The sequence below is a fragment of the Malus sylvestris genome, chromosome 5, assembly GCF_916048215.2.
Source record: "Malus sylvestris chromosome 5, drMalSylv7.2, whole genome shotgun sequence".
In the NCBI taxonomy this organism is placed as follows: domain Eukaryota; kingdom Viridiplantae; phylum Streptophyta; class Magnoliopsida; order Rosales; family Rosaceae; genus Malus; species Malus sylvestris.
Window position 1 is genome coordinate 24,721,287 of NC_062264.1, and position 22,349 is coordinate 24,743,635.

The 22,349-nt window shown below is 35.9% G+C and overlaps 4 protein-coding genes across 6 annotated transcripts; 2 read left to right on the forward strand and 2 right to left on the reverse strand.

Annotated features, from left to right (window-relative positions):
• Window positions 1–419: 419 nt before the first annotated feature.
• On the reverse strand, window positions 420–980 carry LOC126621951 (uncharacterized). The gene has a single exon (XM_050290582.1). It carries the CDS (start codon window positions 978–980, stop codon window positions 420–422), a length of 561 nt encoding a protein of 186 aa, XP_050146539.1.
• A 9,833-nt stretch (window positions 981–10,813) lies between these two features.
• Window positions 10,814–14,956, forward strand: LOC126621029 (uncharacterized). The gene is made up of 3 exons (XM_050289395.1): window positions 10,814–11,542; window positions 12,002–12,187; window positions 14,351–14,956. Exons 1-3 carry the CDS (start codon window positions 11,096–11,098, stop codon window positions 14,636–14,638), a joined length of 921 nt encoding a protein of 306 aa, XP_050145352.1. The 5' UTR covers window positions 10,814–11,095; the 3' UTR covers window positions 14,639–14,956.
• Window positions 14,957–15,470: 514 nt separating this feature from the next.
• LOC126624036 (dehydrin COR410-like) lies at window positions 15,471–16,717 on the reverse strand. The gene is made up of 2 exons (XM_050293031.1): window positions 16,369–16,717; window positions 15,471–16,061 (listed from the first exon to the last, which is right to left on the reverse strand). Exons 1-2 carry the CDS (start codon window positions 16,552–16,554, stop codon window positions 15,657–15,659), a joined length of 591 nt encoding a protein of 196 aa, XP_050148988.1. The 5' UTR covers window positions 16,555–16,717; the 3' UTR covers window positions 15,471–15,656.
• Window positions 16,718–19,547: 2,830 nt separating this feature from the next.
• On the forward strand, window positions 19,548–21,267 carry LOC126624747 (protein NO VEIN-like). Of its 3 annotated transcripts, none has more exons than XR_007624209.1 (4): window positions 19,548–19,847; window positions 20,148–20,358; window positions 20,505–20,584; window positions 20,996–21,267. XR_007624209.1 is itself a non-coding variant. In XM_050293848.1 (3 exons), the coding sequence occupies exons 1-3, from the start codon at window positions 19,779–19,781 to the stop codon at window positions 20,525–20,527; spliced, it is 303 nt and encodes a 100-aa protein (XP_050149805.1). In that variant the 5' UTR covers window positions 19,549–19,778; the 3' UTR covers window positions 20,528–21,267. The 3 variants fall into 3 exon arrangements, 1 of the variants encoding a protein (XP_050149805.1); XR_007624208.1 differs by having other exon boundaries at window positions 19,549–19,847; window positions 20,992–21,267; XM_050293848.1 differs by having other exon boundaries at window positions 19,549–19,847; window positions 20,505–21,267.
• The last annotated feature ends 1,082 nt before the right edge of the window (window positions 21,268–22,349 follow it).

A 22,349-nucleotide genomic window follows, 5' to 3' on the forward strand; every position in this document is an offset into this window, starting at 1 on the left:
GTAACTGTATCAGTATCAATGTGACTCCTTGTTGTCCTCAATGCGTTGCAGTCGTTTGAAATGCTGTTATGGTTATATATGCACATTGTCTTGCGTTTTTTTCTTCATATTTTCAAATTCGAATAATCAACAAAGAATTATAGTTCGAAAGTTTCCACTGATGCTGTCAACATTAAAGATGCATAGCATATTGTGTTCTTAAGATTTCCATGTGTAGTATATCTGGGTGTATGCGTAATATGGACAACCAAAACTGCAACACAGAATTATTAAAACAATGTTTTGTTTTCACGCATTCATTTTTCGTTCTTTTCTTTTCTTTTACAAATTAAATATATAGTAATCATATGTATATTATTTAGCATGTAAGTAATACATATTCAATTTAATACATTGCTTACATATCTTTTCTAGATATTTCATAACTGTGAAGTAATAACAAATGCGACGTCTCTACATAACGTGGTCAAAAAGTTTGTCGAAGATACTGAATCAGGAAGTTCAATTTCGGCAGAGCCCAATGCTTTTTCACAACGAAAAATTTCATCTTGTACTTGTGTGAGTATTTGGGAGACCGATTTGTCATTATCTTTGATCCCTCGCACTGAGAAAGCGAAACCGTCTACCGCAAAATCATATGAATCTACACATTGTTTGACTCCTTCGAACCCCTTAACAATACCTTTGCCAGTGTTGTTGAGCGCATTGACAAAGAAAGCTTTGCTTTGTTGTGCATTTGTTAGTGCTAATTTAACAATAGCTGTGTCAAGATCTTTGAGATTAGATGCTGATCGAGTTGGAATATCTTTCAAAAGAGATTTTACGCATTGATTGTAGTTGTAGCCGAATCTGTCTTGGGTTTGCTTGCAAACACTACTAATTAATGAAGACGTTGTTGCATTTGCAAATGGCATCGGAGACGATGAGAGACATAAGAGTAAGGATGCAATGAAAGTTGCATATCCGATTGAGGAGTCCATTGCTCAAGGTGTGTGTTTCTTAAATTGATGCTAAAGTGATTACAAACTGTTTATTTATTTATTTAAGTAATGGATGAATGGAGATCATATTTATAATTAAACAACTCAACGAGGAGGTAGGGGTCTAAATATAGGGGTGCAAAAGGTAATGAAACCCATTTCCTTTGACGTGTTTAGTTTTCTGTTGCCTTTGTTTTTGGTTTTTTCTGTTACGTGCTAACTAATAACGAATTGGATGCAAACCCTAACCTATTCCTTTCTAGAAACTCCAACGAAACCAAAAGTGATGCATGCTTATCAAAAGTATTTCTTTCATTACATCGCAAGGATTAATTTAAGCCATTTCGATTGGGTTTTTTTTTTTTTTACTTTTTAAAAATTTATCTACATCAATATTTACTTATCAATGTATATCATGTTAGAAGAATATAAAAAATTCACACTAATAGTGTTAGAGGAGTCTCTTTTAGCCTATTTCGTCTTGTTCAAATAGTAGCTTGGAAGCCTCGAGCCCTATTAAGCGCAGTTAGGATAGGCGGCCTACGGGCATAGGGACATGGATCCCTAACCCGGAAGTCAAAATGACCATTTGGCATCCGAAAAATGTATACATCGTATTAGTTGTGGGTTCTAACCTTCAAACCTAGGAATAATCGAAAGGGCAATGCGGAAATCAACCAAGGGAGCACAATTAAGACATTTTGTGTTTGATTTTCATACATATTCCGCTCACACCTACGTTTCAAACATCGCTAGGCCGTTATAGGGCGTCGAGTAGGGTCCTAACTTGTGGCTTGGGGTTATTTTATTTTTTATTTTTTTATGTTAATTATTAAATTTATTGTACCACTTATAAATAAATGCATATTTATTCTTACAACAAATAAATAAATAAATAAATACTATACTCGTAATAGGGATACATAAAATGCAAAATACAAATATAAATAAATTATAAATTACTACAAATTTTTTACAACATTAAAGATTTATGGCAAAGAGAGACGAACACATCACATTCTTGGTTTTTTTTTTTTTTTTGGTCCGGGAGAGAGTTAGTCAAGACTAAAAGTCAGTTAAAAAAACAAAAGACAATCATATATTCCTCATAGGCCTACATAGGCTCCATACCTGATTTTCTAACCGACTTGTATTTAATCACGGTTCTGGCCAGCAGTGCAGACTGTTTTTTAGAACATCGATTCACACTGCTTTCACCATCTATTCATCCCCTTTCCTCATTGGTCATCATACCAAATATTTTTCATTAATCTATAGAATTATAAAAAAAAATTTAAATTTAAAACAAATTGGTTAACAAACTAGCTCCTAAATTTTAATTTTGCACCAAATTGTAGTTAGGCCTTATAGAAACCTAAAGTATTCCATTGTTGAAGTCGAATTCCATATTCAAAGTTACCGATTTATTTGTGCTACAACGGATGTGATCGGTATTAAGGTTTTACTAGTATCTAAGTGAAGAATACGACTTGCTAGAATGCACCCACCAGTTTACTAATGGTGGAAAGTATTGCCCCTTGCTTCAAGGAGAGTCAGCATATTGGCGCCGGACCTTGAGTTAGAAGTGGCGCGGTGGAGCGCGGCCCTTTTCTTTGAGTTGTTGAAATTCCCACCTGCCTCAACATATTTTGTTTCTTTCTTGCACGGCTAGAGATGGAGGTCGAGATACCCACATCACCGCGACAATTCAATGAGTGCCAACTTCGTCCCTGAAGTCAAATCTTTCCCTTGACCTGCGTCTCCTTTCAAGGAAAGGGTTATCAACGAAACTAGACTTTACATCTCTTAAAGGTTGATCGACGGGACTAGACTTTACATCACTTTCTTGCCGATTGACTTCTTCTCCGTATGATTGTGTACCCAAACTCTTTGAGAATTGAAAGCAGTCGAAAAGTGGAGAAAAAGAAAATTCAAACCTCAAAACTCAAAAGTGTAACTGTATCAGTATCAATGTGACTCCTTGTTGTCCTCAATGCGTTTCAGTCGTTTGAAATGCTGTTATGGTTATATATGCACATTGTCTTGCGTTTTTTTCTTCATATTTTCAAATTCGAATAATCAACAAAGAATTATAGTTCGAAAGTTTCCACTGATGCTGTCAACATTAAAGATGCATAGCATATTGTGTTCTTAAGATTTCCATGTGTAGTATATCTGGGTGTATGCGTAATATAGACAACCAAAACTGCAACACAGAATTATTAAAACAATGTTTTGTTTTCACGTATTCATTTTTCGTTCTTTTCTTTTCTTTTACAAATTAAATATATAGTAATCATATGTATATTATTTAGCATGTAAGTAATACATATTCAATTTAATACATTGTTTACATATCTTTTCTAGATATTTCATAACTGTGAAGTAATAACAAATGCGACGTCTCTACATAACGTGGTCAAAAAGTTTGTCGAAGATACTGAATCAGGAAGTTCAATTTCGGCAGAGCCCAATGCTTTTTCACAACGAAAAATTTCATCTTGTACTTGTGTGAGTATTTGGGAGACCGATTTGTCATTATCTTTGATCCCTCGCACTGAGAAAGAGAAACCGTCTACCGCAAAATCATATGAATCTACACATTGTTTGACTCCTTCGAACCCCTTAACAATACCTTTGCCGGTGTTGTTGAGCGCATTGACAAAGAAAGCTTTGCTTTGTTGTGCATTTGTTAGTGCTAATTTAACAATAGCTGTGTCAAGATCTTTGAGATTAGATGCTGATCGAGTTGGAATATCTTTCAAAAGAGATTTCACGCATTGATTGTAGTTGTAGCCGAATCGGTCTTGGGTTTGCTTGCAAACACTACTAATTAATGAAGACGTTGTTGCATTTGCAAATGGCATCGGAGACGATGAGAGACATAAGAGTAAGGATGCAATGAAAGTTGCATATCCGATTGAGGAGTCCATTGCTCAAGGTGTGTGTTTCTTAAATTGATGCTAAAGTGATTACAAACTGTTTATTTATTTATTTAAGTAATGGATGAATGGAGATCATATTTATAATTAAACAACTCAACGAGGAGGTACGGGTCTAAATATAGGGGTGCAAAAGGTAATGAAACCCACTTCCTTTGACGTGTTTAGTTTTCTGTTGCCTTTGTTTTTGGTTTTTTCTGTTACGTGCTAACTAATAACGAATTGGATGCAAACCCTAACCTATTCCTTTCTAGAAACTCCAACGAAACCAAAAGTGATGCATGCTTATCAAAAGTAATTCTTTCATTACATCGCAAGGATTAATTTAAGCCATTTCGATTGGTTTTTTTTTTTTACTTTTTACAAATTCATCTACATCAATATTTACTTATCAATGTATATCATGTTAGAAGAATATAAAAAATTCACACTAATAGTGTTAGAGGAGTCTCTTTTAGCATATTTCATCTTGTTCAATTAGCAACTTGGAAGGCTCGAGCCCTATTAAGCGCAGTTAGGATAGGCGGCCTACGGGCTTAGGGACATGGATCCCTGACCCGGAAGTCAAAAGGACCATTTGGCATCCGAAAAATGTATACATCGTATTAGTTGTGGGGTCTAACCTTTAAACCTAGGAATAATTGAAAGGGCAATGCGGAAATCAACCAAGGGAGCACAATTAAGACATTTTGTGTTTGATTTTCATACATATTCCGCTCACACCTACGTTTCAAACATCGCTAGGCCGTTATCGGGCGTCGAGTAGGGTCCTAACTTGTGGCTTGCGGTTTTTTTATTTTTTATTTTCTTATGTTAATTATTAAATTTATTGTACCACTTATAAATAAATGCATATTTATACTTACAACAAATAAATAAATAAATACTATACTCGTAATTGGGATACATAAAATGCAAAATACAAATATAAATAAATTATAAATTACTACAAATGTTTTACAACATTAAAGATTTATGGCAAAGAGAGACGAACACATCATATTCTTGGTTTTTTTTTTTTTTTTGGGTCCAGGAGAGAGTTAGTCAAGACTAAAACTCAGTTAAAAAAACAAAAGACAATCATATATTCCTCATAGGCCTACATAGGCTCCATACCTGATTTTCTAACTGACTGGTATTTAATCATGGTGCTGGCCAGCTGTGCAGACTGTTTTTTAGAACATCGATTCACACTGCTTTCACCATCTATTCTTCCCCTTTCCTCATTGGTCATCAGACCACATATTTTTCATTAATCTATAGAATTATAAATAAAAATTTAAAATTTAAAACAAATTGGTTAACAAACTAGCTCTTAAGTTTTAATTTTGCACCAAATTGTAGTTAGGCCTTATAGAAACCTAAAGTATTCCACTGTCGAAGTCGAAGTCCATATTGAAAGTTACCGATTTATTTGTGCTACAACGGATGTGATCGGTATTAAGGTTTTACTAGTATCTAAGAGAGGAATACGACTTGCTAGAATGCACCCACCAGTTTACTAATGGTGGAAAGTATTGCCCCTTGCTTCAAGGAGAGTTAGCATATTGGAGCCGGACCTTGAGTTGGAAGTGGCGCGGTGGGGCGCGGCCCTTTTCTTTGAGTTGTTGAAATTCCCACCTGCCTCAACATATTCTGTTTCTTTCTTGCACGGCTAGAGATGGAGGTCGAGATACCCACATCACCGCGACAATTCAATGAGTGCCAACTTCGTCCTTGAAGTCAAATCTTCCCCTTGACCTGCGTCTCCTTTCAAGGAAAGGGTTATCAACGAAACTAAACTTTACATCTCTTGAAGGTTGATCGACGGGACTAAACTTTACATCACTTTCTTGCCGATTGACTTCTTCTTCGTATGATTGTGTACCCAAACTCTTTGAGAACTGAAAGCAGTCGAAAAGTGGAGAAAAAGAAAATTCAAACCTCAAAACTCAAAAGTGTAACTGTATCAGTATCAATGTGACTCCTTGTTGGCCTCAATGCGTTGCGGTCGTTTAAAATGCTGTCATGGTTATTATAGCACATTGTCTTGCGTTTTTTTCTTCATATTTTCAAATTCGAATAATCAACAAAGAAATATAGTTTGAAAGTTTCCACTGATGCTGTCAACATTATAGATGCATAGCATATTGTGTTCTTAAGATTTCCATGTGTAGTATATCTGGGTGCATGCGTAATATGGACAGCCAAAACAGCAACACAGAAATATTAAAACAGCGTTTTGTTTTCACACATTCATTTTTCGTTCTTTTCTTTTCTTTTACAAATTAAATATATAGTAATCATATGTATATTATTTAGCATGTAAGTAATACATATTCAATTTAATACATTGTTTACGTATCTTTTCTAGATATTTCATAACTGAGAAGTAATAACAAATGCAACGTCTCTACATAACGTGGTCAAAAAGTTTGTCGAAGATACTGAATCAGGAAGTTCAATTTCGGCAGAGCCCAATGCTTTTTCACAACGAAAAATTTCATCTTGTACTTGTGTGAGTATTTGGGAGACCGATTTGTCATTATCCTTGATCCCTCGCACTGAGAAAGCGAAACCGTCTACCGCAAAATCATATGAATCTACACATTGTTTGACTCCTTCGAACCCCTTAACAATACCTTTGCCGGTGCTGTTGAGCGCATTGACAAAGAAAGCTTTGCTTTGTTGTGCATTTTTTAGTGCTAATTTAACAATAGCTGTGTCAAGATCTTTGAGATTAGATGCTGATCGAGTTGGAATATCTTTCAAAAGAGATTTTATGCATTGATTGTAGTTGTAGCCGAATCGGTCTTGGGTTTGCTTGCAAACACTACTAATTAATGATGACGTTGTTGCATTTGCAAATGGCATCGGAGACGATGAGAGACATAGGAGTAAGGATGCAATGAAAGTTGCATATCCGATTGAGGAGTCCATTGCTCAAGGTGTGTGTTTCTTAAATTGATGCTAAAGTGATTACAAACTGTTTATTTATTTATTTAAGTAATGGATGAATGGAGATCATATTTATAATTAAACAACTTAACAAGGAGGTACGAGTCTAAATATAGGGGTGCAAAAGGTAATGAAACCCACTTCCTTTGACGTGTTTAGTTTTTTGTTCCCTTTGTTTTTGGTTTTTTCTGTTACGTGCTAACTAATAACGAATTGGATGCAAACCCTAACCTATTCCTTTCTAGAAACTCCAACGAAACCAAAAGTGATGCATGTTTATCAAAAGTATTTCTTTCATTACATCGCAAGGATTAATTTAAGCCATTTCGATTGGTTTTTTTTTTTTACTTTTTACAAATTCATCTACATCCATATTTACTTATCAATGTATATCATGTTAGAAGAATATAAAAAATTCACACTAATAGTATTAGAGGAGTCTCCTTTAGCCTATTTCGTCTTGTTCAATTAGCAGCTTGGGAGGCTCAAGCCCTATTAAGTGTGGTTACGATAGGTGGCCTACGGGCGTTGAGACATGGACCATTGACCCAAAGGTCAAATGCACCATCCGGCCCCGAAAAATTTATGCAACCTAAGAGTTGTTGGCTCTAATAACGCATTGGATGCTAACCGCCTATCCTGTTCCTTTCTTGAAACTCCAACATAACCAAAAGTGATACATGCTTATCAAATGGATTTCTTTCATTACATCGCAAGGATTAATTTAAGCCATTTCGTTTTTTTTTTAATTTTTTATTAACAAATTCTTCTACATCCATATTTACTTGTCAATATATATGATGTTAGAAGAATCTAAAAGTTCCCATTGATAGTGTTAGAGGAGCCTCTTTTACCCTATTTTGCCTTGTTCAATTAGCAGCTTGGGAGGCTCGTGCCCTATTAAGTGTGGTTACGATAGGTGGCCTACAGGCGTGGAGACATGGACCACTGACCCGAAAGTCAAATGCACCATCCGGCCCTGAAACATTTATGCAACCTAAGAGTTGTGGGCCCTAACATTCGAACTTGGGCTTTACGCCATTCAAAGGAAGAATAAAAAAGGCGACATGGAAATCAGCCAAGGGAGCATAATCAAGACATTTTGTGTTTCATTTCTAGACATATTCCTCTCACACCTATGTTTTAAACATTGCTACGCCGCTATCGAGCATCCGGTAGGGTCCTAACAGGTGGCCTAGGGTTTTTTTTTAATTTTCTTATGTTAATTATTAAATTTATTATACGACATATAAATAAATGCATATTTATTCTTAAAAGAAATCAACAAATAAAAACTATACTTGTAATGGGGAAACATAAAATGCAAAATATAAATATAAATAAATTATAAAAGTATTAGGGACACGAACACATCGCATTCTTGGTTTTCTTTTTTCTTTTTTTGTTTGGGAGAGAGTGAGTCAAGAATCATAGTCAATTAAAAAAACAAGACAACTACCTATTCCGCCTAGGCACACATAGGCGCAATACCTTATTTTCTAACCGATTAGTATTTAATCGTGGTGTTAGCCAGCTGTATAAACCGTTTTTTAGAACATCGATTCACACTGCTTTCACCATCTATCCTTCACCTTTCTTCATTGGTCATCAGACCACATATTTTTCATCAATCTATAGGATTATAAGTAAAAATTAGAAACATAAAACTATTTGGTTAACAAACTAGCTCTTAAGTTTTAATTTTGTACCAAAATGTAGTTAGGCCTTATAGAAACCTCAAGTATTCCACTGTCAAAGTCGAAGTCCATATTGAAAGTTAACGATTTGTTTTTGCTACGATGGATTTGATTGGTATTAAGGTTTTACTAGTCTCTAAGAGAGGAATACAACTTGCTGGAATGCACCCACTAGTTTTCTAATGGTGAAAAGTACTGCTCTTTACTTCTATGAGAGTCAGCATATTGGCGTCGGACCTTGAGTTGGAAGTTGTGCGATGGAGCGCAGTTCTTTTCTTTAAGTTGTTGAAATTCCCACCTGCTTCAACAAATTATGTTTCTTTCTTGCACGGATAAAGATGGAGGTCGTGATACCCACAACACCACGATAATTCAATGAGCTAGCCAACTTCGTCCCTGAACTCTTCTTGACCCTTATATTCTATCAAGGGAAGGTTGATCGATGACCAGACTTTACATCTCTTTCTTGCCAATTGGCTTTTTCTTTGTAAGATTGTGTACCCAAAACTCATTGAGAATTGAAAGCAGTAGAAATGTGGAGAAAAAGAAAATCCAAACTTCAAAAACTCAAAAGTGTAATTGTATCAGTATCAATGTTACTCCTTATTATCCTTAATGCGTTGCGGCCATTTGAAATGCTATCATGGTTATATATGCACATTGTCTTGCGTTTTTTTCTTCTTCATATTTTCAAATTTGAATAATCAACGAAGAATTATAGTTTGAAAGTTTCCACTGATGCTGTCAACATTAAAGATGCATAGCATATTGTGTTAAGGAATCATAGCATATTGTGGAAGTATCATCAGTGGAAATCTTGACGGATAAGAGTTTTGTTAAGTTAAATTTTGACGGTTCGGTGGTTGGGGACAAGACGGTGGCGGGATTGGTTTTAAGTAATCATAATGGGCAGATTATTGGAGGTGGAGCTTTAAATCTGGATGGTGCCACTATTTCTGAAGTGGAGGTTAAGGCTCTCAGAGAGGGCTTTCTTTTTTATCAGAGGAAGGGCTATACAAAGATTATGGTTGAAGGTGATTCTAAGTTGGTCATTCAGTCAGTGTTGGACTGGGGTGCGACTCCATGAAATCTGGTTCCTATTATTGAAGATATCAAGTGGACGGCGACCAATTTTGATTGCATTGACTGAAAACATATTTATAGAGAGGCTAACTTTGTGGTGGATGCCTTCGCTCGCCAAGGCTTTCTGATTACTAATTGTCATATTTGGGATGATTGTATTCCTTCATTTGCTCTTCAGTTTGATTCTGTAGGTAACGGTTGTGCTCGAGGGTTTTTCTTTTAATATATTTTTCTTGATTAAAAAAAAGTACTATAATGATAAGAATTTAAATTTGATTTTTAATGCAGAAAGACAACCACGTCTGTCCTATAAGGTATAAAATATCGATGATATCGGAAATATCGGTAGTCCAAAAACACGGAAATTTCGATGGAAATATCGGGATATTATCAATATCGATAAAAATTGAATAAAAACCACGGAAATTGTAAGAAAAACTTAGAAATTTTTATTGAAATTTTGTACGATGTTTATTTAGTCAATTATCTATTAGTTTATCACAAATAAATTAGAAGGAAATGCATTGCATGATGGATTTAACTGATTTAAGTTGATTATATAGCGAGCTGGCAAACATTGTGAGTGTAGAAAATATGTAGTGATTAATGAAAGAAGTTTAAACACACCATAATCATTTATATATAATGAATTAGTACAATATTTTACACTTCATACATTGCATGATAAGATACATGAGTGACTAAGTACCACATAGAGTTCCTATCAAAGTCTAAAATATCGATGATATCGGAAATATCGGTACTCAAAAAACACGAAAATTTCGATAGAAATATCGGGATAATATCGATTTTTTAGACCTTGATCCTAGTACAGCTCAACGTGATCACGTGGTTGAATTAACTTTGGTTAATTACATTCATTATAAGGTAATGAGATTAATTAATAAGAAAACTAATGAAAAAGATTCAAAACTTTGAGTATTAACAATAAAGACAAAATAAAAGGTAAAATAAATAGTATCATGATTAATTTTTTAATGTGAAAATATGAAATAAACAATACGGAGAACTTTTATTTAAAGTTGCTTAATTAATTAGCATGTATGGTAACAACTGGAAAAGTTAACAAATCCACAGAAAACGGGGGGTCAAATAACGAGGACATTTCCACTTTCTGTCACCTTACCAAAAACCTCATCCTTTCGGCCTCCACCAATCATCAATACCACCAAAGCACATTTCCTTAAATAACGTGCCCCCAAGATCACCTCATCCTTACCGTCCGATCAAATCCAACGGCAGATACCCTGCAAATATAAGCAGACGTGAACAAAACACACAGTGCAACTCCTTCCCTTTGTCCTCCAGAACCAAACAACGAACGAAACCGCAGAAATCAGAGACGAAGTGTGAAGACTTCTGTAGCTCTGTGCTTTTTATTTCAGCCCCCGAACTTTACCAAAATTACACTGACGTCCCCGAACGACAGACGATAATGCACCAAAAGTCGGATTCGGATGTGACGATGAGCGTGGAGCAGTTGACACCGCCGCGGTCGCCTCGCCGTCCGATGTACTACGTCCAGAGCCCCTCCAACCACGACGTCGAGAAGATGTCGTACGGCTCGAGTCCTGTTGGGTCGCCGCAGCACCACTACTATCACTGCTCCCCCATCCACCACTCCCGCGAGTCCTCCACGTCGAGATTCTCCGCCTCCCTGAAAAACCCCCGCAGCATGTCCGCCTGGCGGAAGCTGCAGCGCGGGGAAGAAGTGGAATTGTCCGAAGACGACGAAAATGACTCCGCATTCGACGACGGCGGCCCCGCGCGTAATATTAGGTTGTACTTCTGCTTCGCGCTGCTTTTCGTTGTGCTCTTCACGGTGTTTTCTTTGATCTTGTGGGGCGCCAGCAAGGCTTACGAGCCTCGAGTCATCGTTAAGGTAAATGATTTCCGACCTTCCTTTTCTTTTTGTTCTAACGTTTATTTTAGTTACTTAATCCTCGATGATTTATTCAATTAGAATAACAGAAATAAACATGATTAATGTGCAAGGGGAGATGTCTAATTTATTTATTTATGTTACTTGAATATCTTTTCATTTATTCAATTAAAATGTAAAAAATAAACGAAACGTCTCAAACGAGACGTTTTGAGATGTTTATATATACTTGAATTTTTTTTTGTTTATTCAATCGAAAATTTAGAAATTCAGAAATAAATACAATGTGAACATGGACATGGAGACAATAAAGCATGCCGGAGTAACTTTTAGGTTTTATTGTTTTTTACACGGTAATGGACCGAGTTGACTCGGTTGGTTGATTCGGTTGACGGGGATTTGGTTTCATTTTGTCTGACGGCGTTAGGTTTTGTTTCGTTTTTTCCTGGGGGCGAGCAGAATATTGTGTTCGAGAGTCTAAATATACAGGCGGGGAGCGACATGACGGGGGTCTCGACGGACATGCTGTCGTTGAATTCGACGGTGAGGATCTCTTACAGGAATCCCGCGACATTCTTCGGCGTCCACGTCACGTTTACTCCATTGGAGCTCCACTATTACCAGCTCAAGGTTGCGTCCGGGCAGGTGCGTGATGTCCGTTTTGCCATAGATAACAAGGGGATTCTAACTTAATTCATATTTTGTCCATGGGTAATTTTGTCAATTTAACTTGTCATAGTTAAGAGTGAGCTCCAACGTTAAAGGGGTTTGTACGTAGCCGGTTAAAAATTAAAATATTTATAAATACGGTTTCGGTTTGGTCAAAAGGGCAGACGTTGGGAGTTGGGACAGCAGTTGAAGGTTTGAAAATTTTGATGTGTCCTCTCAATCGTTTTTATTGGGGTCACCGAAAAAGCTGTGTGCGCTGCTAGAAGCATGAAAACCCCCCAACACCTTAAATACAAACATCTCTATTGGGACGCGTGGCCCAAATTTTATTGTCCCAATGTGAAATATTTTCGAATGGCGTTACTAATTTAGATTCATGTATTATGTTGTTCAGCTTGAAAAATCAGTAAAGCAAATTCTTTGAGAGGTGGGTTATTTAGGGTATGGTGTTATTGGTAGCGAGTAGCGACACATAACAATATAATGTCCACATCAAAAGCTTACTGGAGTAGAGAATTCTTCATTTGGGATAACCATGACCAAAGCTACTCGATTGGTTTCGAAATATATGCTATTGTTATCAAACATATGAGTATGTTAAATTCCAAAGCTTGATGGATTTCAATGGAGAATCAGAATCCACTTTTTGGCTATTTGTTCATCTTTTAATTGGTTAAAGTCTTAAAAGACCACCAAAAGTCGGGTGATGATTCCAACTTTCTGATTACGTTGCCTTTCTTATCTTGTGGCTAAAGTCTTTCTATAGCTCAGCATGGCCTAAGAGCGTCTCTTTTAGTATATGTCAAATTTTAAAAATAAGATTTCAATTTGACAGCTTAGAGCATCTTTAAAGAAAATGTCAAAATTTCTACATAAGCTATAACAGTAAAAAAGGACAATAGCTAATTTTTTCCAACAGAAATGTTAAATCCGACATGGAATGGTAGCAAAGGAGCTTGCTGTAGAGTTTGTTTTATACGCTACCTCTTTCTTCTTTTTTAATCAACAAGTTCTTTTCAACTTTGTAAAATACAGTCATTCGTTCTTCAATAGGTATCCTACTTTATTTTGTGGACATGCCTCAAATTTATTTTTTTTTCGTTTTAAAAAGGGGGACAATGAATGGTAAGTCATAGTTATCTACCATTTTCGAGAGCCGAAAAGATTTACAGAAGCATTTCAGCCTTCTCTTTGCCACAAGTTTGGCTTCCACATCAGCAGTGGGTTTCGAACTCGAGACCTTTAATTTTTTGTTTTAAGGAAGTTTCGTAGTCTGAAAAAATTTGAGGCATGTTCACAAATATTTTGTTTTTAATTAATATTTTCAATTAAGGGTTGTATTTTGTTGGATGATTTGTATTAGTATTTTGTTGTTATTTAATATGAATTATTTATATATGTAATATTTAAAATATAAAACAGAAATTAAGAAAAAAATAATGTAATAAAATAATAATTTAAATTGACACCTCGGCTGGAGAGTGAAACATTAAAATATGTTAAAATGTCACATGAACTGTCAAATTTAAATTTTGTGTTCAAAATTTGACTTCTCCTTTGGAGATGATCTTATGTAGCATTTTGATATATTTTAAAATTTTGATCTCCATCCGATATGTTAAATTAAACTATTATAATAAATGTTAAAAAAACTAATTAAATTAATTAAATGCATTTAATAATCAATTAAAAAATGATTTGAAGCTGCTGTCAAGTTTGGCAACAAGGGTAAGGGCTATCAATCCATGTTATGCAACATCAGATTTGGCTTTTCGGTTAGAAAATATTGTTGTTGTCGGTTTCTACTGTTAGTGTTGATTTTGAAAATTTGACATCTACTTTGAAGATGCTCTAATCTAACCCTTATTATTATTTATTTTTTTTTTTGGGTGGTCAGTGAACTAGATGGAAGGCAATGCAAGTAATGTACATGAAAACATAGGAATTAGTACAAAAATCAAGAACTTACAAGGGTTAAACAGGAAGTACTGCTTTTAGGGATCGAGATTTTATTCGGAACTGATAGCAAGATCACTACCCAACTTTAAGCACTTTTCGGTCAGTTTACGGAGAGTTTGGAAGTCTTTATTTCCTTTGTTGGTTTTTTATCTTAGACCATTTTCCGATGAAATGAAACAGGTTGAAAACTTCTACCAAGCAAGGAAGACGCATCGGACAATAAGGACGGTTGTGCTAGGGTACCAAGTGGCTCTTTACGGGGGAATTTCAGTTATTCAAGATGTTAAAGAGGATCGGCAGAGAGTGGTAATACCGCTGAATCTGACGTTTGTTGTGAGGTCAAGAGCCTACATTTTGGGAAAACTAGTGAAGTCCAAGTTTTATGAGAGAATCAGATGCTCTGTCACTCTTAGAGGAAGCACACTAGGCAAGCACTCAAATTTGACAGATTATTGTGTCTACGACTGAATGCTGTGCTCTGTTTATCATTAGTAATCTTTTTGACAATGTTAGTGTGGATTAATTGTATCATTTTAACTGCTTAGATTACCTTGATGTCTATCGGACTTGGAATTTTGTAACAATGACTTCGACCTCTTTGTAGATTTTTCATTTGTGTAGAAAACAAGAGAAGAAAGCGAGTAATTGTTGCCTTCCATTCGTTTCTGTAGAATCGATTTGTAAAAAGCTTCATTGTAATCAATTTGTTGCTTGAATGTATGGCACATATATCTTCTGTTTGGTAGATGAAAATGTTGATTCAAAACTTTAGATGCTCTTATACAAGTTTTGTTAATAATTTTGATGTTAGGCGACTTTAGCCAAGGTAAATGCAATGAAATTTGTCATGGAAAATAACATTTCTAAGGCATTAAAGATGAGTTTATGTCAAGGATGTCCTTATCGTAGAAAAAAAAATGCTCACATCCGTCAATGCAGTTCAATGACAAAAACTGTCTATACTTTAGGCCCTCCAATGCTAATTCATCTAGTTTTCAAAGAATCATCTAAAATGTGATCGTTTGATAAAACGAAGATCCAAATATCAAATTGCTCAGCGGTTATTTAGTTGGCTAATCTTGGTCATTTCAAAGGCATTAAGGATGCGAATTTCAAATCGCTCAACAGTTATTTAGTTGGCTAATTTTTTGTATGAATGATTCTTTAGAAGGAACTTAAAAGCTGAATGGTTTTGGATTACATCCCGAAAATAGAATGTCCTTGCTTAAGAGCTTAAATAAAGAATTTTTAAGGAAAAACGAGAGAGAAGGTAATATATAGGAAAGAGAAGACTTGCAGATAGAAATTTAACTGAATGCTAAAAGCACATGAAGCACTTCCACAATACAAAGGATGAAGGGACCATAAATATTAAACCCCTTACAAGCAAACAGTTGTACAAGTACAGAAAAACCCTAAAACAAAACACATAGGCTACAAGCAAACATCAAAACCACAACATCTTTTATTGGCTGCATCGTGCATGCTAATTCTCCTTGTGCTTCTCCTCTTCGGTCTTGTGACTCCCAGGGAACTTGTCCTTAATCTTCTCCAAGATCCCTTTCTTTGCCTCGCTGTCGTGGGAATGCCCATCCGGAGCATGATACTCCGCAGGAGCATGATGTTCAGCCTTCTTGTTCTCTCCCGGAAGCTTTTCCTTGATTTTCTCGACAAATCCCTTCTCCTCAGCAACATGTTCGGCCTCCTTGTGCTGTCCCGGAAGCTTGTCTTTGGTTTTCTCTACAAATCCCGTCTCATCAGCGTGTCCATTCTTCGCTGGAACGGATGCGTGGCAAGCATCTCCCCCTTCCTTGTTACTTGATATCTTCTCCTTGATCTTACCCTTAAGTCCCTTCTTTTTCTTCTCTCCACCTTCTTCGTCACTGCTAGACTGGAAAAACAAGCAACAAATATTTTATCAGTAAAGATTGAAAATCCGATTCTTGAAAGAAAGAAAAGGGACTAAGCACGCATGTTCTGCATTTGAAGTTAAAAAAGAAGTGATTTTTGCATGCAATTTTTTTCCCAAACCTTTTCATTGAATAAATCAAAGAAGAATCAACAAACAGGAACAAGGGGAGAAGTGTAAAAGGAGAAAACAAATCAATGTTTGTATGGTGCATCATACACTTGTTGAGTCATTGATACAAATTATGTTGAGAGTTTAATTTTATGATAACCAAATCAACGAGACTCACCGAGCTAGAGTCGCCGTCATGGTGGTGGAGCTTTTCAGCTAGAGTAGTGTGCTTGTGCTGCTCCTGCTCCTGGTGGGGTTTCTGATTGTCCTTCTTTTTCAAGAAATCAAACATCCCACAACCCTGAGCTTCTTCTTCTGCTCCCTTGGCATGTGTCTGACTCTCTTTCGGGTACTGATCTTCCATGCTAGCAAAACCAAAGTGTAATCGAATCGAAAAGAAAGGTTTGAGCTTTATCTAATGTCGGAAATGGCGATTAATTAACTCTGATTTTTCACTGGTGGTTTCATAGCAGATCGGTGTTGGTATTTATAGAGAAATGCTGCGAGTTTTGTTAGCAACCATGAAATGTACCAAGACTCTTTAAGTGATTAAAAAAAACGAAAAAGAAACGTACCATTTGCATTGGAGAGGAGAAAACTCATAAGGGTCGGTGTGGACGGTGTGCAAAATTCTGCAGTTATCAAGAGTTTTGTGCATGGTTTTTGAGATTAGGAGATTAACAGGGATTAATGGTACTCTTAACATAATCACATGGATGTGTTTGGTCGGTGTTTGGGTTGGGAAGTTAACTTTTCAGAAATTTAATTTTGTTAATCTTGATTTAGCTAATCAAAGCATAAGTATTACAAAACTGTTTTCCAAGCTGAACATGGGTCAACCCTCCAATCAATGTGAATCTTAGTTTTTTTTTTTAAATTTGACTGAAATCCAAGACAGTAAAAGTTGTTTCAGGTTATCGTATTTAAGTATAACAAGAATTATAGATAGGAGCATGTAATTACGTTTCTCTTTTATTTCTCTTTTATTGACAAATTAATCACACCTTGACAAGTGTGTATAACTTTTCTTTACGTATTTTCCATAAGCCACTTACAAGAAACTTTGGGTGATCATCACATTGTAACGTTATATTACTAATTCACTCAATAATATACTCTAGGTTCATGATATATGAATCATATTATCCAACTATATTATAACACGTGGATTGGTAACAACTCATGCGGGATTGTGACGTTGTGACAGTAAAAAACTTTCTCGTTCCTTAGCATAGGTGTCAGTTTATGATTTTCTTTTAACTGTAAAGAGCAAAACACTTTTCTATTGATGATATGCAGAAAGAGAAGTGGCCTATACACCATGGTCAGCCATCAAACTAGGGATGGGCAACAGTTATGGCAAGCGAGTAACCGCGGTTATTTATCCATAATCGTTTATGTTCATTCCAGCATAACTGTTTACCCGTTGGGTAATTGCATAAACAGTTATACCCATACTCATAATTGTTTATAAACGGTTAACCATACCCATAACCGTGTACCCATTTAACCATAACCGTTTACCCATTTAACCATAACTATTTACCCGTTTATCCTTTTTTTACCCATTTATCCATTTTTTCACCTGTCTACATGTTTTTTTTTTAACAACTTGAAACTTACAAAAGAAAAATTTGTCATAATTTTTGTTTGCTGACAATTAAACACCGTTATAAGTACATTTTAGCATGCATTTCCCTATTTTAATCATTTAAGTCTTCATACAATTCCAATAATTGAAATAATAGTTTACGAATGATATTTTTTTGCTACACCCAAGCAAGTCTTTAATTATAATTCATATGATTACAAATCAAAGCTTTAAAAACAAAAAGTAGTCATTATCTTGAATACTAGATGATTCAAAGCTCCAAAATATTCTGAAACTAAACACGTTCAATTACAAAGTCTCATCGACTCGTTGTCACCAAAAGAGGCCTACAAAAGAAATGTATAAATTGAATTAGTATCCCATTTAGGAACACCGACACCAATTAGCGAGGAGGAAGAGATGAGTGGGGTATGGGGCGTTTGAGACTCTGAGTTTGGCGGAGAGATTGAAAATTTAGGGTTTTTAATTTTTTTTTAATTTTACATATATTAAATTAAATGGGTAAATGAATACTCGTTATAACCGTGAGTAATACCCAGAACCAATGGATACCCGTTATAACCCCGGGTAATACCCATAACTACCCATTTAAATTTCACAGATAAACGGTTATACCCATAACCGTTTGTTCGTCTAAATGGTTACCCATAACCATAACCGTGAACTTTAAATGGACGGGTAACTACGGTTCCCCAAACCCATGGTTATTTTGCCCATCCCTACATGGAGTTTGTAACGATATTTAGCCTCACAATGGGCTAGCAATAATGTGGTTCAAATTCGAATTTGGCGAGAATTGAACTTAAGACCTCTCACTTACAAATGAAAAAGAATATCATTAGACCGTGATACTAAGTGACAATTTGAGATGTCTTTAGAAGTTGAAAAAGAAAACAGAATGGGGTCTCACCTTGTTTCCATAAGCCCAAAATCCAACTATGGCCAGAGGAGTTACCCTTCCAACTTTCTAGTGACAATAACTTTTACATACATTTTCACAATATATTTACGATGTCCATCTTTTGTTAATAAGTGAATTTCATTTTAATAAGGTCCATATGGTATTGACAATTTCTATTGTTACTGCATCAATGCATTTTGTTATCAAAATGTTATCTACCAATGTTATTGATGACATATCAACAACACGTCGACCATCTTTTATTGAAAACAGATATCCTGTCCAAGAAAAATTGATGTTTTCACGTCTATATATAGCAATGTCTGGTCTTAAAATTAGACAATTGCTAATTAAAATTACCAAGAAAAATCACCTGAATCTCAAGGATAACATTGTGACCTCTGAATGCAAGAAAAATGACACCGAGTGCATTCAGTATACCACCATATGTAGCAACGAGGGTCTCCTCCGGTGGGGGGTTGTAGGATACGTCACGGGGCCTACCCTTGGCGATCGAAGGAGTCCAATCCATAGTACAATACACAATTGCCGTGACGGCACCATGCAGTGAGACTCTAGCTATAGAGTTCAAGTTGGGAAAGCACTGAGCCACAGCAATAGCCATGCATACAAACACCAAATTCAATCTATACTAAAACCCAAAAACAACTGAATCACTGTTCATAAGAACAGTGTAGTTCCGATTTTGCCCTTGTTTAGTTTGTTTTATTTCATTTCTGCCAAAATCTCAGTTGGTGCCTTTATCTGGCGCTACTCCTGATTTACACGTGCTGGTGATGTACACGTGTTTGTAATCTTGAAAGAAGAAGAAGGACGGGAAAGCCGACCTTTTTCCCTTTTGCTTCCAGAAACAACGAGCTCTCTCTCACAGAAACCACAAGCTCTATTCTTCCCTGTTTTTCTTCTCAGCATCTTACAAAACTACTTCTTTCTTCATATTCTCTTTGTATGTCTTCCTTCCCGACTCCCACTGTCTTCCTTCCCGACTCGAGTCATCGGGTAAAACTCATATTCTTCCCTGATTTCGACTTCTCTTTAACTCTTGACCTTCACCATGCAGTCACCATCCTATCTACCGAGCTGTACCAGAAAGACATACCATTTTCTCATTAAGCTCATACACGTATTAAAATTTTTGCTGTGTTTTTCCAAAAATTAGTGAAAAAGTTTCAATCTTTTCCTTACCCACGTCAATGAAACTCGAAATAATTTGTGGGTTTCTTTTTTTGTGTAATTTTATTTGCTGGGTTTGTTTCTTCGTTGATTTTTATTCGAAAATCAAAACAATTTATGGGTCTTTTGTTGTCTCTAAAAAAATGTGAAAAAGTTTCAATTTTTTTCGATACTAGCATCAATGGAACTTGAAAACAAATTGTCGTTTTGTACTTTTAGTGGATTTTAATTTTGGGTTTTTGATTTGCAGAATGCGGAAGTCAATGAATACGAAGAAGGGGTTGAACCAACACTGGAATTTGTGATGACAAAGAAGGACATAACTGGGAGTGGAGCTCCGGCTACTCTGCTGGTTTTTAATAATGAGGTTGGATTTTCCAGGAAGAATATGGATTCGATCTGCAGTGTAGGACGTTCTACAAAGAAGGGGAAGAGACATCAGGGCTTTATTGGAGAAAAAGGTAAATTAAAGGGTTATATATAAACTTATTTTCAATTTAAACAACATCCTATATATTTTCATAATGCATGTGTGGGTAACCTCAAACAGATATGTCAAACATTTTTTTTTTCTAAATTGTTGTAGTGTTTCCATTTTTTGGTGCAGAGCTCCACGATTGGCTAGCGTGAATCTTGGTATCTTCATATGCATGCAATGTTCAGGGATCCACATGGCTCCCATAGCAGGTTGCATATCTTTTATCAAATCTAAATTAACCTACACTTAATTAATATAGTAGGGAAGAATAAAAATGAAGAGCTACGGAACAACACTGTTGCTTATGAACAGTGTTCTAAAGCAAAATGGGTTTTAGTATATATTGAATTTTGGCACTTGGGTATTGATCTGGTTAGAAAGTTTAGTGATTGGTTTGCTTTGTCGCATAAATCAAACCCTCTTATCGAAAAAATTGAAGCTCATGAGGCGATTGAACTAATTTCATGCTTAAGTTTGTTGAGGCCACAGATTTCATTTTAGCGAAAATAGATGGGGAAATGCTGCTACGATATTTTCCTTTAGGTATGTTCAACGGAATTGTTGTTTCGTGTTTGATGCGAATGTTGATTAAGTTGTTTGATTTCTGTGTTTAAAGACAGCATTGATGCAAGCATGCTGATATGGACATTGGGAAGTTGTACAGACCCTCTTGCTCTTCGGATGCAATGTAATTTTTTATTCTCATTGGTTTTGTGTTTGATAAGTCAGTGAGCACAATGAAAGATTCAAGAGATGTTATCAGTGGTTTTTAAGTGCATTAATGTTGTATGTAAAAAGTAGGGCATATATTGACTGGGGTTAAGTTCATAGATCAGATTTCTCTCTGATCTATGAATTTTTCATTCGAATAGGCAGGCCTTTGCAGAGGAAATGCTCATGTCTGTCTTTTAAGGATTTCTTCCAAATATTTAGATATGTGGTCTGCACTTTGAGTCCTACTATACATCAATCCATTTTAAGTTGCTTAGATATTCCACTGGCTAGATATTTATGGATTCTTGACCGCATATTCAGCCATTAAATTCAGTAATATATATTGTACATGAATTTCTACACAGGTTAGATAAAAGGAAGACCCGAAAACTAGAAAATGAGGGATCTCTTTCATTTTCATGTATCGCACATTGGCATATGTATAATTGATTTGTAGCTTTCAGGTCCTGCATATGGTAGTAAGCATTAAGCAGTCAAAAGAAAGAGCTGTAAATATTCTATGCATATTGTATATTTTCCATGCAACTGCTTATGCCTATTCAGGTTGGTTCTCTTGTTAGTGTTTGTGTGTGTAGTTTTAGTATATGTTTCAATGGAGGTTGTCTCCAAAGATAGAAAGAGTTTCCGAGAGAGAAGAAGCTCAAAGATGTCTCTTCAAATTTCATTTACATATCCTGCATAATACAATCTAATCGTTTATGAGGAAGGGAAGGGAGATCCTTCACTCTTCAACATACAATGCAATCTTAGCCATTCATTGGTATCATCCTATGAGATGATGCCACTTGGCTTATTCTATTACTTAGGCTAGATACAAGATTGAAATGCCATGTGGACTATGATCCAAAGGCTCACATTCAAACTGAAACAACACATAGAAATATGATTCTTGCTGCCAAGCATCGGCTAAAGGATTATACACCAACACTCCCTTCTAATCCTTTGGCTGATTTAACTCCAAGTAGCTCCCTTAGATACACAAATCGATCTTTAGGTAAGGCCTTAGTAAGTATATCTGCAATCTGCTCCTCTGTCCTGCAGTACACTAACTCAATCTCTTTGGCTTGAATTGCTTCTCGGATGAAGTGGAACTTCCTGTTGATGTGTCTTGTCTTTTGATGAAAGACTGGATTCTTTGCCATAGCAATGGCTGATGTATTATCACACAAGATCTGAGTTCCTTCCACTTGTTCTTCTCCAAAGTCTTCTAGAACAAATCTCAGCCACTTTGCTTGTGAT